Here is a 12,721-nt window from a genome sequence, read left to right as displayed (position 1 = left end):
TTTCAATATGGTGATGAGCACTCAGAAGGAGGTTCAGGTTCTGGTTCCGGCTCATGTGTAGGTATTGAGCTGATTGGCGAGCGGTTGCGGTAGTTCATCTTGTCAAAGATTACCTGCGATATTTTAGAGCAGACTCATGTGATCTTTGGTATGGTCAAGGAGGAGATTTTGGACATTTTGGATGAGGATCTGGGTGCATTCCACACTGAGATTATGGCAATTGTTGGAGCCCACACTCTTTCTTTTCGTGATTTCTGTGCTTAGGGAGCTCCCGCGTTCTATAGTGAGAAGGACCCCATTGCCAATAGGAGATGGTTAGAAGATATGGATAACGTGTTCAGGACAATTTTCTACCTTGAGGGATCAAAGGTTAGATTTGTCTCATGTCTTCTGACTGACAGAGCCTAAGATTGGCAGGAGGAGGTAGACTTTGCTTTGGGAGGCGAAGCCCTCGAGACGATAACTTGGGATGAGTTTGTAACCCGTTTTAGAGCCGAGTTTGCACCGGCTATTGAGGTGCAACTGTCGGCAAGGGAGTTTAGGACCTTTTCCAGACGACTAAGACTGTGGTAGAGATTACTGCCATGTTTTGGGAGAGAGCTTTGTTGGTTTCACAATATGCATTGGAAGAAGAGATGAAGAAAATGAGATATCATGACATGTTGAGAGATGACATCACGAAGTTTGTGAGTTTATCAAGGTGTGAAACCCTGAATGATATGATTGCTGAGCCTGAGAGCGTGAGATTGATTTGGAGCATCTTAAGAAGAGGAAGCCAAAGCAGACTCAGATTTCAGTGGGCTAGGTGAAGAGGCCCAGGACTCAGGATTCTTGTTTGGGAGGCCATCAGGGTCGGGGCCGTTGTGCCCAGTATGGGAGGACTCATGAGGGAGGATATTGAGAGACAGGCCGATGATGTTTCAATTGTCATTAGATCAGGTGGCCATAAGAAGGTCAACTGTCCGATGTTGAGGGGTGGAGTAGTGAGTGTACCTACTATAAGAAAACAACCCTTCAATGACACACATTGATTTACGATACGCATTTTTTGTATGTTGTAAAAATAATGTAAGCTTTCTAAAATTTGAAGAATAGAGGACAGACATTTGTGCGTGCCCTAAAATTAGTGTCCAACAAAAAAATTACAAACACGGAGGGCACATACCTTAAATGTGTGTCATCTAGAAATGTCTCTTTATAGTTTTTAACTCAAATGCGTGTTTTTAAAAGGGGAAAAAAGAAATCCTCAAAAATTCTAAAATTTTGAAGTACCCCGCACACTCTCTCCTCTAGATCTCCCTTACCCTTTCCTTCTTCCTTGCTGCATATTTGTGACCTTCATCGAAACTATCTTCTCCTCCCCCGCCACCACCAACAACCCACATCATCATTCATTATCCTAAAAACAAGACTAATCTTAAAGTTAATTTTTTCGAAAAACTACATGATAACCCCCTTTAACAAACATTTCTGGAGTATATAAGGTACCTAATATATGTTGACATACATGTAAAGATCGCATCTACTGGTGTCCAATGTATCAGACGTCTAAGATGTAGAAGAAAATGTTGGTGGTACGATGGTTGCTGGTGGCGCTACTAGTGGATTTTTGCGTTGAAGAAGTTCAATTGGATGCCTCAGATCACAAATACACATCTGGTGATGAAGTCCCAGTTTACGCCAACAAAGTCGGTGCATTCCATAACCCTAGGTAGGCATTATCCTCTTTATATAGATTGGATCTCTTTCGATCTATCTTATGCTTTTACATCTTCACATTATGTTTCTCACGCTACTGCTTGCATCGACTTAGTGGATCTATTTTGATAATTAGGGTTTTTGTGTTTGTATTTCATGGATCTCAGTTTCAATTATGATAATCAGGGTTTTTTTTGCTTAGTTCCAAGTTTTATCGGATGAACTTTATATTGGTCGATGATCATTCAGCTAATTTATGTTTGCATTGTACGAAAATGCACAAAGTTCCAAGCAGTTTATAATGCACAAATTATAGGGAGGAAAAAAGTTAGGTAGTTAATTCGAGATATGTTTCATGTTAGCCAAACTTAAATGAGAGATAGGACTATACTATTCGAGATACAAAATGGGTGTGCTTGTTTCTTATTTTATCATTGTTTTTTTTTTTGACTTTCTGTTCTTGACTATCCACTATGAAGCAGTTAGTTCTAGTTTTTAAATTCACTTTTTTGTTTCTTTTCAGCTGATAAGATTGGTTATATATAGGAATGATTTCGGAATGGTATGTCTCAGGTTGGTGTGATTGGGAATCTTGTCTGTTAATCCCCCAACATTAAGAAGGAAGTTCTTCTAAATATTATATCTCAGAATAGTTGTTTCTTTCCAATATTAACTTTCTACATGTTCAGTTAACACTCAAATCGATTCATTTTCATAGCAAATCTATTGTATTCACAACCAAACTATTATGGACTTTATGAGAGGAGTCATAAGTCAATTAACTAAACTCATAACTGGTTTAGGATTAGAAGATCTAGCTCCAATGAGCTTGGGGCTATCTCATAGTTTGTCAAGATACAAACTAAAATCCAGCCCTGATAAGGTTAGTTTCTGACTTTCTTCTCAAATATTATTACTTTATTATTCTAATTAGGTTTAATGGTTATAGTAAAACATGATTCTTATACAGGTGGATACAATAATCATTCAAGCTATTGGACATCTCGATGATTTTGATAAAGAACTTAATATCTATGCAATGAAAGTTAAAGAATGGTATGGTTGGCATTTTCTAGAGCTTGCAAAGATAGTTTCAGACAACATTCTTTATGCCAAAGCTATTAAGCTTATGGGTTATCAAACCAATGCTCCAGAACTTGATTTCTCTGAGGTATCTAAATATTATCTTTTTTATTCAAAGTTATATTAATTTACACACTAAACTGTTATATAATAGATACTTTTAGAAGAGACTGAAACAGAACTAAAAGAATCAGTTGTAGTATCCATGGGAACAGAAGTCATTGAACTTGATTTAATGTGACATTCCCATTTTCACCGCCAGAAAAGACCGATTTGTTTATGCTTTGATTGAAAATCAGAGTAACCTTTTAAAAAGAAGTGTTGCGTAATTTTTTCCCAAAAGATAGATGCGATAAAGATTTACCAAAACATTTCCAAAGATATGTGTTTCATTATATTAAACATCGGGATGTGATGTTTGATACAGATCAAAAGCATTAATAGAACAACATAGGCCTTACAACATTTTATTTATATCTACTGGGCTATAATCAATAATCCCTCGTCAAGTCATCCAACTATGTTCTTTTGCCACTACCTGTAATACAAGAAACTTAGTGGGTCGGGCTTGGGAGACTCTTATAATCAGTGAAAAGTTTGCACTTTGTGCCATAGAGATAATACCTCCATATCTTTAGGGAGAATACTATCGTTGCCAAATCCAGATCATGAGTGGGGTAGTTCCTTTCGTTCTCTTTCAGTTTTCGGGATCCATAAGCTATCACTTTATCCTTCTGGGTTAGAACACAACCTAACCTAACTCTTGATGCATCACTATAGACTACGAAGTCTTCAAATTCGTCAGGTAAAGAAAGAAACGGTGCTTCATACAACTTCTTCTTTAGCTTCTCGAAGGCTTCTTCATGTTTCTCACTCCAAGTATATGCAGCTCCTTTACGGGTCAACGCTGTCAATGGAGCAGCTATCGAAGAAAAGCCTTTGATAAACCTTCGGTAATATCCAGCTAATCCCAGAAAGCTTCGAATCTCCCTGGGGCTTTTTGGTCGTTCCAACTTCATCACAACTTCAATCTTTGCTGGATCAACCATTATTCCTTCTTGGTTGACCACATGACCCAAGAATTAGACTTCTTGAATCCAAAAATCACATTTGAAGAACTTTGAATACAACTTCTCCTTCTTTAGAACTTCTAACACTTTTCGCAGGTGCTTGCCATGCTCCTGCTGGCTCTTTGAGTAAACCAGAATGTCATCTATGAACACTATCACATAGTTATTGAGGAAAGGTTTACAAACTGTTCATCAAATCCATGAATGCTATAGGAGCATTGGTTAGTCCAAATGACATAACCAATAACTCATAGTGTCTGTATCTCGTTATGAACGAAGTTTTCTCAATATCTTGCTCTCTCACCTTCAGCTGATGATATCCTAACAAGAGATCGATCTTTGAGAAATATCTCAAACATTGCAACTGATCGAATAGGTCATTAATCCTTGGCAATGGGTACTTGTTCTTTACCGTTTCCTTGTTCAACTCTCTGTAGTCTATACAAATCCTCATGCTTACGTCCTTTTTTTATGAATAACACCGGAGCTCCCTAGGGGGATGAACTAGGTCTAATGAAACCGTTATCCAACAACTCCTGAAGTTGTGTCATCAGCTCCTTCACCTCCGTTGGTGCTAGTCAGTATGGTGCTTTCGCTATTGGTATCGTTCATGGTAACAAGTCTATTCGGAATTCTACCTGTCCATCGGGTGGTAATCCATGAAGATCTTCGGGAAAGGCTCCCGGATAGTCACACACCACTGGTATACTTTGCATCTCCTTCTTCTCCTTCTTAGCATCGATCACAAATTACTGGTATGATGTGCATCCTTTGGAAAAACATTTTTCCGATTTCATTAGGGAAATGATTCCAGAATTCACTCTACATTTGTTCACATACAACATAAATGACTCTTTCCCGAGTGGGTTTACTCTTACTATCTTTTTCCTGCATAGTATTTCGGCATCATTAGCGATAATCCAATCCATTCCCAGAACGATTTCGAAACCATTCAACTCAATGGGTAGCAGATCTTTGTTGAATTCGTTTCTGTTTAAGTCGATGATGATGTTCTTAATGCAATCGCTAATAGGCATGCATTTGCCACTAGCAACTTCTACAACTAGGGCATCATCAATTTTATATACACACAATGCTAGTCTTCCACCAAATTTATGTGATACAAAGGAGTAATTCGCACCGGAATCAAACAATATATTGGCAGAAAATCCATTTACAAGAAAGGTACCTAAAGCGACATCTGTTGTATCCTTTGCGGCTTCCAGGGTCATCTGGAAAGCTCTAGCATTTGGCTTTGGTGGGACATTGGACCTTGTCACCTCCTTCTTCTTCGGGCAATCCATAACAATGTGCCCTTCTTCATTACATACATAGCACACCCAATTGCTGGCGGTGCACTCGTTGGCATGATGCCCTGTCTTCCCACACTTGTAGCAAGTCACCTCCTCGCTATATTTCCTGAAGTGCTTCTTTCTGCACTTCTCACACCACTTAGCTTCACTTCCTCCTCCTCCTCCAAACTTCCTTGAACCAAACTTGATTTTCTTATTGGGCCTTGCATACCCCTCAAATTTCCTCTTTTCGCCAACCTCAACCTTGTTGGCGGCTCTTCCCATGATCATCTCATCTACAGACTTGGCATCCCAGATTGCTGCCTACAGAGTAGGTGCCTGGCATACTGCCATCATATACTAGGGATGAGATAGGGTCTAAACCCAGACCGGATGGGACTGGACCCAGAAAACCTAGAACCGGTTAACGTGTTTTTGTAGAACCGGAAACCGAACCAGTATATAAGAGCCAATTCCGGTTGAGTTCCGGGTACGACACCAGGTAAAGTTGGTCTAGAACCGGAAAACTCGGAAAAATAAAAGTGGCTAGGTTGGAACCGGATAAAGTGGGTTTAGGACTGGAAAACCCAAAAAACCAGAATTTTATGATAATTACTTACTACTTAGTGGGTTGAACTTTGAAAATTTTAATATTGATATCCCGACTTTAGGGGACTGTAACTCATTGAATATGAAACCAAAATTAACAAAATTATAGTTTAAAATCATGTAAAAAATCTAAAATACACTCTACAAAATACCACATGTCAATCCGACTTTAAACGAATGTGATATGCATATGTTAACATTTTCACAGAATACAAAGTACAAAACCAAATAGCTGAAAAGTTGAAATTTTTTAGTTTTGATACCCCGAATTTGGAGGACTATAAATATTGTATATTAAACCAAAAATGACAAAATTATAGTCTAAACTCATGTACAAACTGTAAAATATAAGTTGGAAAAAACCACATGTCAATCCGACTTCAAACGAATTAGATATGCATGTTTTAAAACTTTCACCAAATACAAAAAAACTGACAAACTAAAAACTTCCAACTTTGATATCTCGACTTTAGGTGATTGTAAGTCAATGAATATAAAACTAAAAATTTCAAATTTATAGTCTAAAATCATGTACAAGCTCTAAACTACATGTTCGAAAAAACCGCATGTCAATCGGAGTTGAAACAAATGAGATACGCATTTTTTAAACGTTTCATAAAAAATGGTTCCGACCCTAACATGTATTCCAGTTCCTAATATCGGTTTCGTTTTTTAGATCGCGTTTACTCGGACCCGATGGACCCAAACCCAGATTACCCAGAACCCGGATAAAGCTAATTTTAAACTGGGAACCGAAACCGGTTCAATATATTCTAGTTCTAACGGTTCCGGTTCAGGTCCGATTTCGGTTCCGGTCTGGTTTTTCAGTTCTAAATATCATCCCTATTGCATACTCCCATGGAAGTCCCTTTGTGTACTTGTCGATTTTCGTTAGCTCGTCTGGGACAATGCGCAAAGCAAACTCCATTTTGCCTGTGAAGTTGTTGGTGTATTCATCAATGGACATGCTTCCTTTCTTCAAAGTCAGGAATTGGTTCTATAGCTCGATCAGGTTTTGGGCCGAGCAATACTTGTGCTTGAAGTGCACTAAGAACTCTGTTCAAGTTAGTTGCAAGGGCTCATTGGGGCTTAGGGTCTTCCCCAGGGTGTTCCACCACCGAACAATGCCACCTCTAAACTGACGCACTGTGAATGTGATTTGTAGCTTGCCTTTGTAACCACATGTCATGAAGACTAATTCCATCTCTGAGAGCGAATCCATTAATCCAATGGGATCCTCCTTCTAAGTGAAATTTGACAACTTGCAAGTTGTAAATTCCTTATACTTGCATCCGTTTCTCTCGACTCCGTCCTCCTGGTTATTTCTCCTAACCACTGGCGGATCAGCGTGACCAACGGTCCTACTGTAGTTTCCCTCCTCTGATTTTCCATCATTCAGTTCGGGGTATTCAACGGGCATTGAAGGTTCATCCTTATTATTCAGTAACAGTTGCCTCATTTATTCCTTCTGTTCGGCCATTATAGCCCGAGTCATGGCTTGTACTCCAACCATCGTGACTGGCTCAGGTGCAGCTTCTACTATCAGCACCTCCTTAATCACTTGGGGACGAGGCTGCTGATTCCTGTTCCCATCTGCATTTCCGATTCCACTTCGGGTTCTTGCCATGTTGATCTACACACAAAAGTAGGAGAATTTATATCTTTATTTACGATAGACTTTTAAATCTTCCTTGTCTCTCCGAAACGTTAAATGCTAGTTCTAATATCGTAGTCGAACGTTTAGAATCATCAACACGTAAGGTTTCCAGATCTGGTCGACAATAGACCATAGATACAAACAAATAATAGCATACAAGGAAAACATAAAGAATTTAGCACATAAAAGAATATTAGGCATCTTTCCTAAAATAAACTAGTGCTCGCGTCTAAAATATAGTAGACACTCATCTCACAATCATCGCTTAGCATTCTAAGTTTAAATTTAAAAATCCTACAAATTTCTAGTTTGCTTAAACTGATGCTCTAATACCAACTGTGACATCCCCATTTTCACGGCCAGAAAAGACCAATTTGTTTATGCTTTGGTTGAAATCAGAGTAACCTTTTATAGAAAAGTGTTGTGGTATTTGTTCCCAAAAGATAAATGTGATAAACATTTATCAAATCATTTCGGAAGAAATGTATTTCATTATATTAAAACCTCGGGATGTCATGTTTGATACAGATCAAAAGCATAAACAGACCAACATAGGCCTTACAACATTTATTTATATCTACTAGCCTATAATCCATAATCCCTCGTCAAGTCATCCAACTATGCTCTTTTGCCACTACCTGTAATACAAGAAACTGAGTGGGTCAGGCTTGGGAGCTTGGTGAGCACATAAGGTTTTCTACCCCCAATAATACGCTTATTAATTTCATCAAACCAAACAAACTTGATTAACTGTTCCCGTTATCCTCACTTTATGTTCATAAAGCATCTAATATAAGGGACCTAGCCTAAGGATTTTCATCGGGGTGACAACACTGCTTTGGGGGTTCCTCAGCAATTTCTGTCAAATAAGGAAACCATAAGGGGGATGGAGTATTGTTGGCGAACACTAAGTTTAAATAAACACCTACAGGTTGCGAGCCTGCTAGCGTTCCACAGGACTGTCTAGAATAGTCAATGGTCATTATCTATACTCCGCTACCGTAAACATCAAGACATCTCATCATTTTATCACACGTCGTCTATTTAATCTACCCATGTCTTACCCCCAATAGTTTTTTAGATATAAGATACATATACAGTTTAAATCAGTTAAAACTTGCATAAAATGTTCATCCAACATAGATATCAAGTAAATAGATAATATGCACACATAACACGTAATTTATATAAACTACTTCATATCTATGTGTAAGATGAAAGTAATTACGTATTCACTTGTTAAGGTGGTGATTCCGAACTCAGACAGCACTTTGCTTGTATTAATTTATTTTCCTTTGACGAAACTTTGTATTATTACCACTAGATTTTAGTCTAATATTCTTTGCGACTAATTATTAGTCCATATTCATCTTTAACTTAGAGTCTACTTCATGATCTATCAAGTAAGGATCAGCAAGGTAGGACATTTAGGAGGCAAGACCATTTCGGCATATAGCTTTTCTAAAATCCAACAACCAAACCCAACGTGACCATTCTAGACACCTCCCCTGTAAGTAGTTCAATCATATAACGACTTTGAATCGCTAATAAATCTTATTTATAGGTTCATAATAACGAGATTATATTTAAACATAAGCTATATTTAAAGTAGGGTAGGCGTATCTCACTTACAATGGTTTTTGCTAAAAACCAGGATTCGCTGGAGCAGAGCTTTTGAGCCGAAAATCGCCTTTTTTCGGAGTCGTCGGGCGCTCCAGGGCTTTCTTCTAGTGCTAGGGAGGTTCCGTAGGAATTACGGGGGTTTAGGGAGTCTAGAGAGGGAGAGTAGAGAGAGAAAGAAGTGGTGAAAGGTGTGAGAAATCCGACAGCCCTCACACACCTTTTATAGATGGGAGGCCTCACATTACGTTGGGCGTACCTTCGGTGGTACGTTGCGCGTAGAGGCTGGTGTCCTAGTTTCGGTGAGGCGACGTGACACGCTTCGGACCGCAAAAGGAAAAGCGACCGCAGGGTGTTCATTCTTTGTACGCAGGGCGTACTCCGGTACACGAGGTGTTCCTTCTCTACGCGGGGTGTAGCCTCGCATCGAGCTCGCAAATTCCAATCCCAACTTCTAAAATTTGTAACTTTCGCATAAGAGCTCCGTTTCAACATTCTTTATATCCACGCGTAGGTGGGACCGTACTCTACAACTTTCCTTTAGATTTCGTTGGCTAATTTTTACCTTATTTTTAAAGTTATATTTTTAACAGGACGGGACAAGAAAAGCCAGTTAAAAATCCATAACTTATTCATCCGACGTCTGTTTTCGCTTGTCTTTTTACCCTTGAACTACTATTAACGAGACATTTGATTCTTGTTTAGGTTGTGTCGGCTAAAAATCGGTCGATCTACTATTCAAACTTCGGGCTGCATACCGGTACGCCGAAACTTAGAAAAATCATAAATTCCTCATACGAAGTCAGATTTTGGCTTTCTTTTTATGCACGCTGTCGCATTAATGTATGATACAAATTTTGTTTAGATTGTTAAGGCTAGAAAGCGCTTTATCGTAAACTCACTTTTTACGTCACGCAGCGTCCTGCTGGTTTTGTCGCGAAACTTCGACGGGTCATAACTTCTTAGTTATAACTCGTATTTTGGTGTTCTTTATATCTCCAGAATCCTTGTAACGACCACTGCAACTTTCTTCATAGATATCGGGTTTATCTGTATTTTTATTTTTTATGATGATTTTCATTCTTGATTTATTATATCTTTATAGACAAGTATATAAGCACATAAAATCACATAATTCACATAATAATTCCTTTTTATTACTTCAAACTAAGTTACATTTGTTGACCCTAACTATTACATCATTGCATCCATGCTTAGCCTGGAAACACAGGCGTTACATTTAACCAACATCAAAGATTTATATGATCAAGCTCTTTCTCTTTCAGAATATAGAGCTCAACTATACAATTACTTAAAAAGCATAATGAACATAATTGCTCCAAATCTAACATCTCTTGTTGGAGAAGTTGTGGGGGGCCACTTAATTACCCATGGTGGCAGCTTATTAAACTTTGCGAAACAGCCTGGAATCATTGTGCAAATTCTTGGAGCAGAAAAATTATTTAGGGATTTGGAAACTAAACATGCAACTCCTAAAGTAACTAATATTATGGGTAATATATATACTATTTATATACATTTCAAGTTATCTATATTGGTATTATCAGTAAAGAATTATAGTGCTGTAGTCCTCCTTTACTCCTCATAATGTTTGTTTCCTCATCAAGTTCTGTGGTTTCCTTAAACCTGGATCTTGTTTCATTGTTAATTCCATTAACTTTGTTAATATAATCCAAATTAAAATTGAAGTTTGCATATATATGATAATTTTATAGTTTTAGAAAGATATATATATGCAATTTCAAGTTTATAAGGACATTGAAGTAATATTTAAAGTTTTCACTTGACCTTCCTGTATACTTTGGTGATGCTGGTAGTCAAGAGGTGAACCCACCCAATTTCTATCACAACAACAACAACAAAACAAAAACACATTTGTAAGAAACAACACTGTACTTTCATTGATTTTTTATCATTTTTCAGGTTCTTCATAAAATTGGGGCAGAAAGGGCCTATGTTGCTGCATTTATGTCTTTTCCATAGCCTACCAACTGATATTGTTGATGTTTTTCTCAGATTCCACAAGGAAGGGAAGTGGGTGACAATGATTCCTTCATGTTTAATGATGTATTTATTGCTCCTCTTTATCGTATAAAGGCGATATCAATTAACTTTTATACAAATATATAATGTGAAGTTCATATGAAATTGTAATGGAATGACTCCTTCCATTCCCTTGCTTATTTCATTATTCCATTCAATTCTATGTATAGGTGAATGCTATCCAATTGAAGGAAACTGTCAAAGAAAACGCAAGCACCACAAAGAGAGCATTCCAAGATCGTCAATATCAGGTCTAATTATTGTTTTTATAAACGCTTTAATTTTTTTGTAATTATAAAATTTATAACCACATTTTTTTTATAAATATATTGTAGATTCCTAACACCTTAATAAGTAGCTGCTTGTATTGTGCAATTGGTTCAGAAGGTACAATCCTATTGAATGACTTAGAAGCCTCTAATGACGAGTTTTTCTCTAGAAAAAGGTAATGATTTCTGAGCCATTGGTCAAAGTCAAGACAATCCTTAGCTGTCCAATTCACTCCCTCAACCTGGCAAAAATTTCAGCAAATTTTTGCCAGAATCCTTCTTCATGAGGTAACCCCATGCTTATGTCCGAACCACAACAAACTTCTGACAAAATTATCAAAAAAAGCACAGCTGATGCACCCATCTACACAATACAAGTCAAAATGACAAAATAGCTTATCAAATATTTTAAGTCATAGAATCCATACTAATATCCATGGGTGAATTGATGATTTCACATGTTGAACGAATGAAGCAGTTCCATTTCTGTTGATTGTTGTAAAAGGGATTGTTTTTTTCTCATTGTATAGGTCTGCTTTAGAAGCGACATATGACCACAAAAGATGATCGATCTTTAGAAAGAAACTTATCACTGTCCTTTTATCTTGATAGAAATAGGATTATGAAAACTAGAAAAGTTTTGAGTTTTACTTTCATTGATTTATATAACTGTTTGGGCTCTCAGCAAATACTTCCCGAATGCATTAGACATGGCTAAAGATTTCAAGTGAGACTTGATCTACAAGTGATGTTCTGTTGATATTTGCTTTATTTTTCAAGTGAGACTTGATCTACAAGTGATGTTCCAGTTGTCCAGTGGCCACCATTCTTGCTTGCCAGTAAGGTACGTTTGTTTTTATTATTGGTTTTGACTTTTTGCCACTTATGATCCCCATTGCATTAGACATGGCCAATGATTTCAAAGGAAAGGAATATGCAGACCTGTTCAGGCAGATCGCTAATGATGATTATATGCGGTCAGCAGTGATGGTTAAACTTAAGGAAATATTATTTGGCTTTATTGATGATGAGTTGACGACCGAGATAATATGTATGGCGTACATCTTGATTCTACTACAAATTTATACTTACAAGTAGTTAGAAAATCTATTTCATTTTTTTCTTTTTCTTTTTGCTGAAATAGAAAATAGCATTCAATAGCAAAATTTTTTGAGTAAATTTCATATGAGCGAATTGCCTTCACTCAATGATAAGCTGGAGAAGTTCTTGGATCATCTGGTAAGAGGCATTTCTTTATTATTCATTATAATTGACAATCTATTCCTTAAATTGTTTTTTGCTATTTTTCTTTTTACAGGAGCGTACATATTATATCACATATGTTAGTATATATGCATT

The 12,721-nt window shown here is 37.3% G+C and overlaps 1 protein-coding gene across 1 annotated transcript; it reads left to right on the top strand.

Moving 5' to 3' along the window:
• Window positions 1–584: 584 nt before the first annotated feature.
• LOC145099414 (putative nucleolar protein 5-1) lies at window positions 585–12,093 on the top strand. Its single transcript, XM_079036990.1, has 11 exons — window positions 585–740; window positions 2,222–2,260; window positions 2,417–2,581; window positions 2,669–2,869; window positions 2,936–3,011; window positions 10,268–10,527; window positions 10,827–10,927; window positions 10,974–11,139; window positions 11,264–11,344; window positions 11,429–11,538; window positions 12,048–12,093. The coding sequence occupies exons 1-11, from the start codon at window positions 585–587 to the stop codon at window positions 12,091–12,093; spliced, it is 1,401 nt and encodes a 466-aa protein (XP_078893116.1).
• The last annotated feature ends 628 nt before the right edge of the window (window positions 12,094–12,721 follow it).

This window comes from Lactuca serriola, chromosome 4, assembly GCF_051521515.1.
Source record: "Lactuca serriola cultivar US96UC23 chromosome 4, Lser_US96UC23_V15, whole genome shotgun sequence".
In the NCBI taxonomy this organism is placed as follows: Eukaryota; Viridiplantae; Streptophyta; class Magnoliopsida; order Asterales; family Asteraceae; genus Lactuca; species Lactuca serriola.
This window is presented reverse-complemented; position numbering and strand designations above follow the sequence as displayed.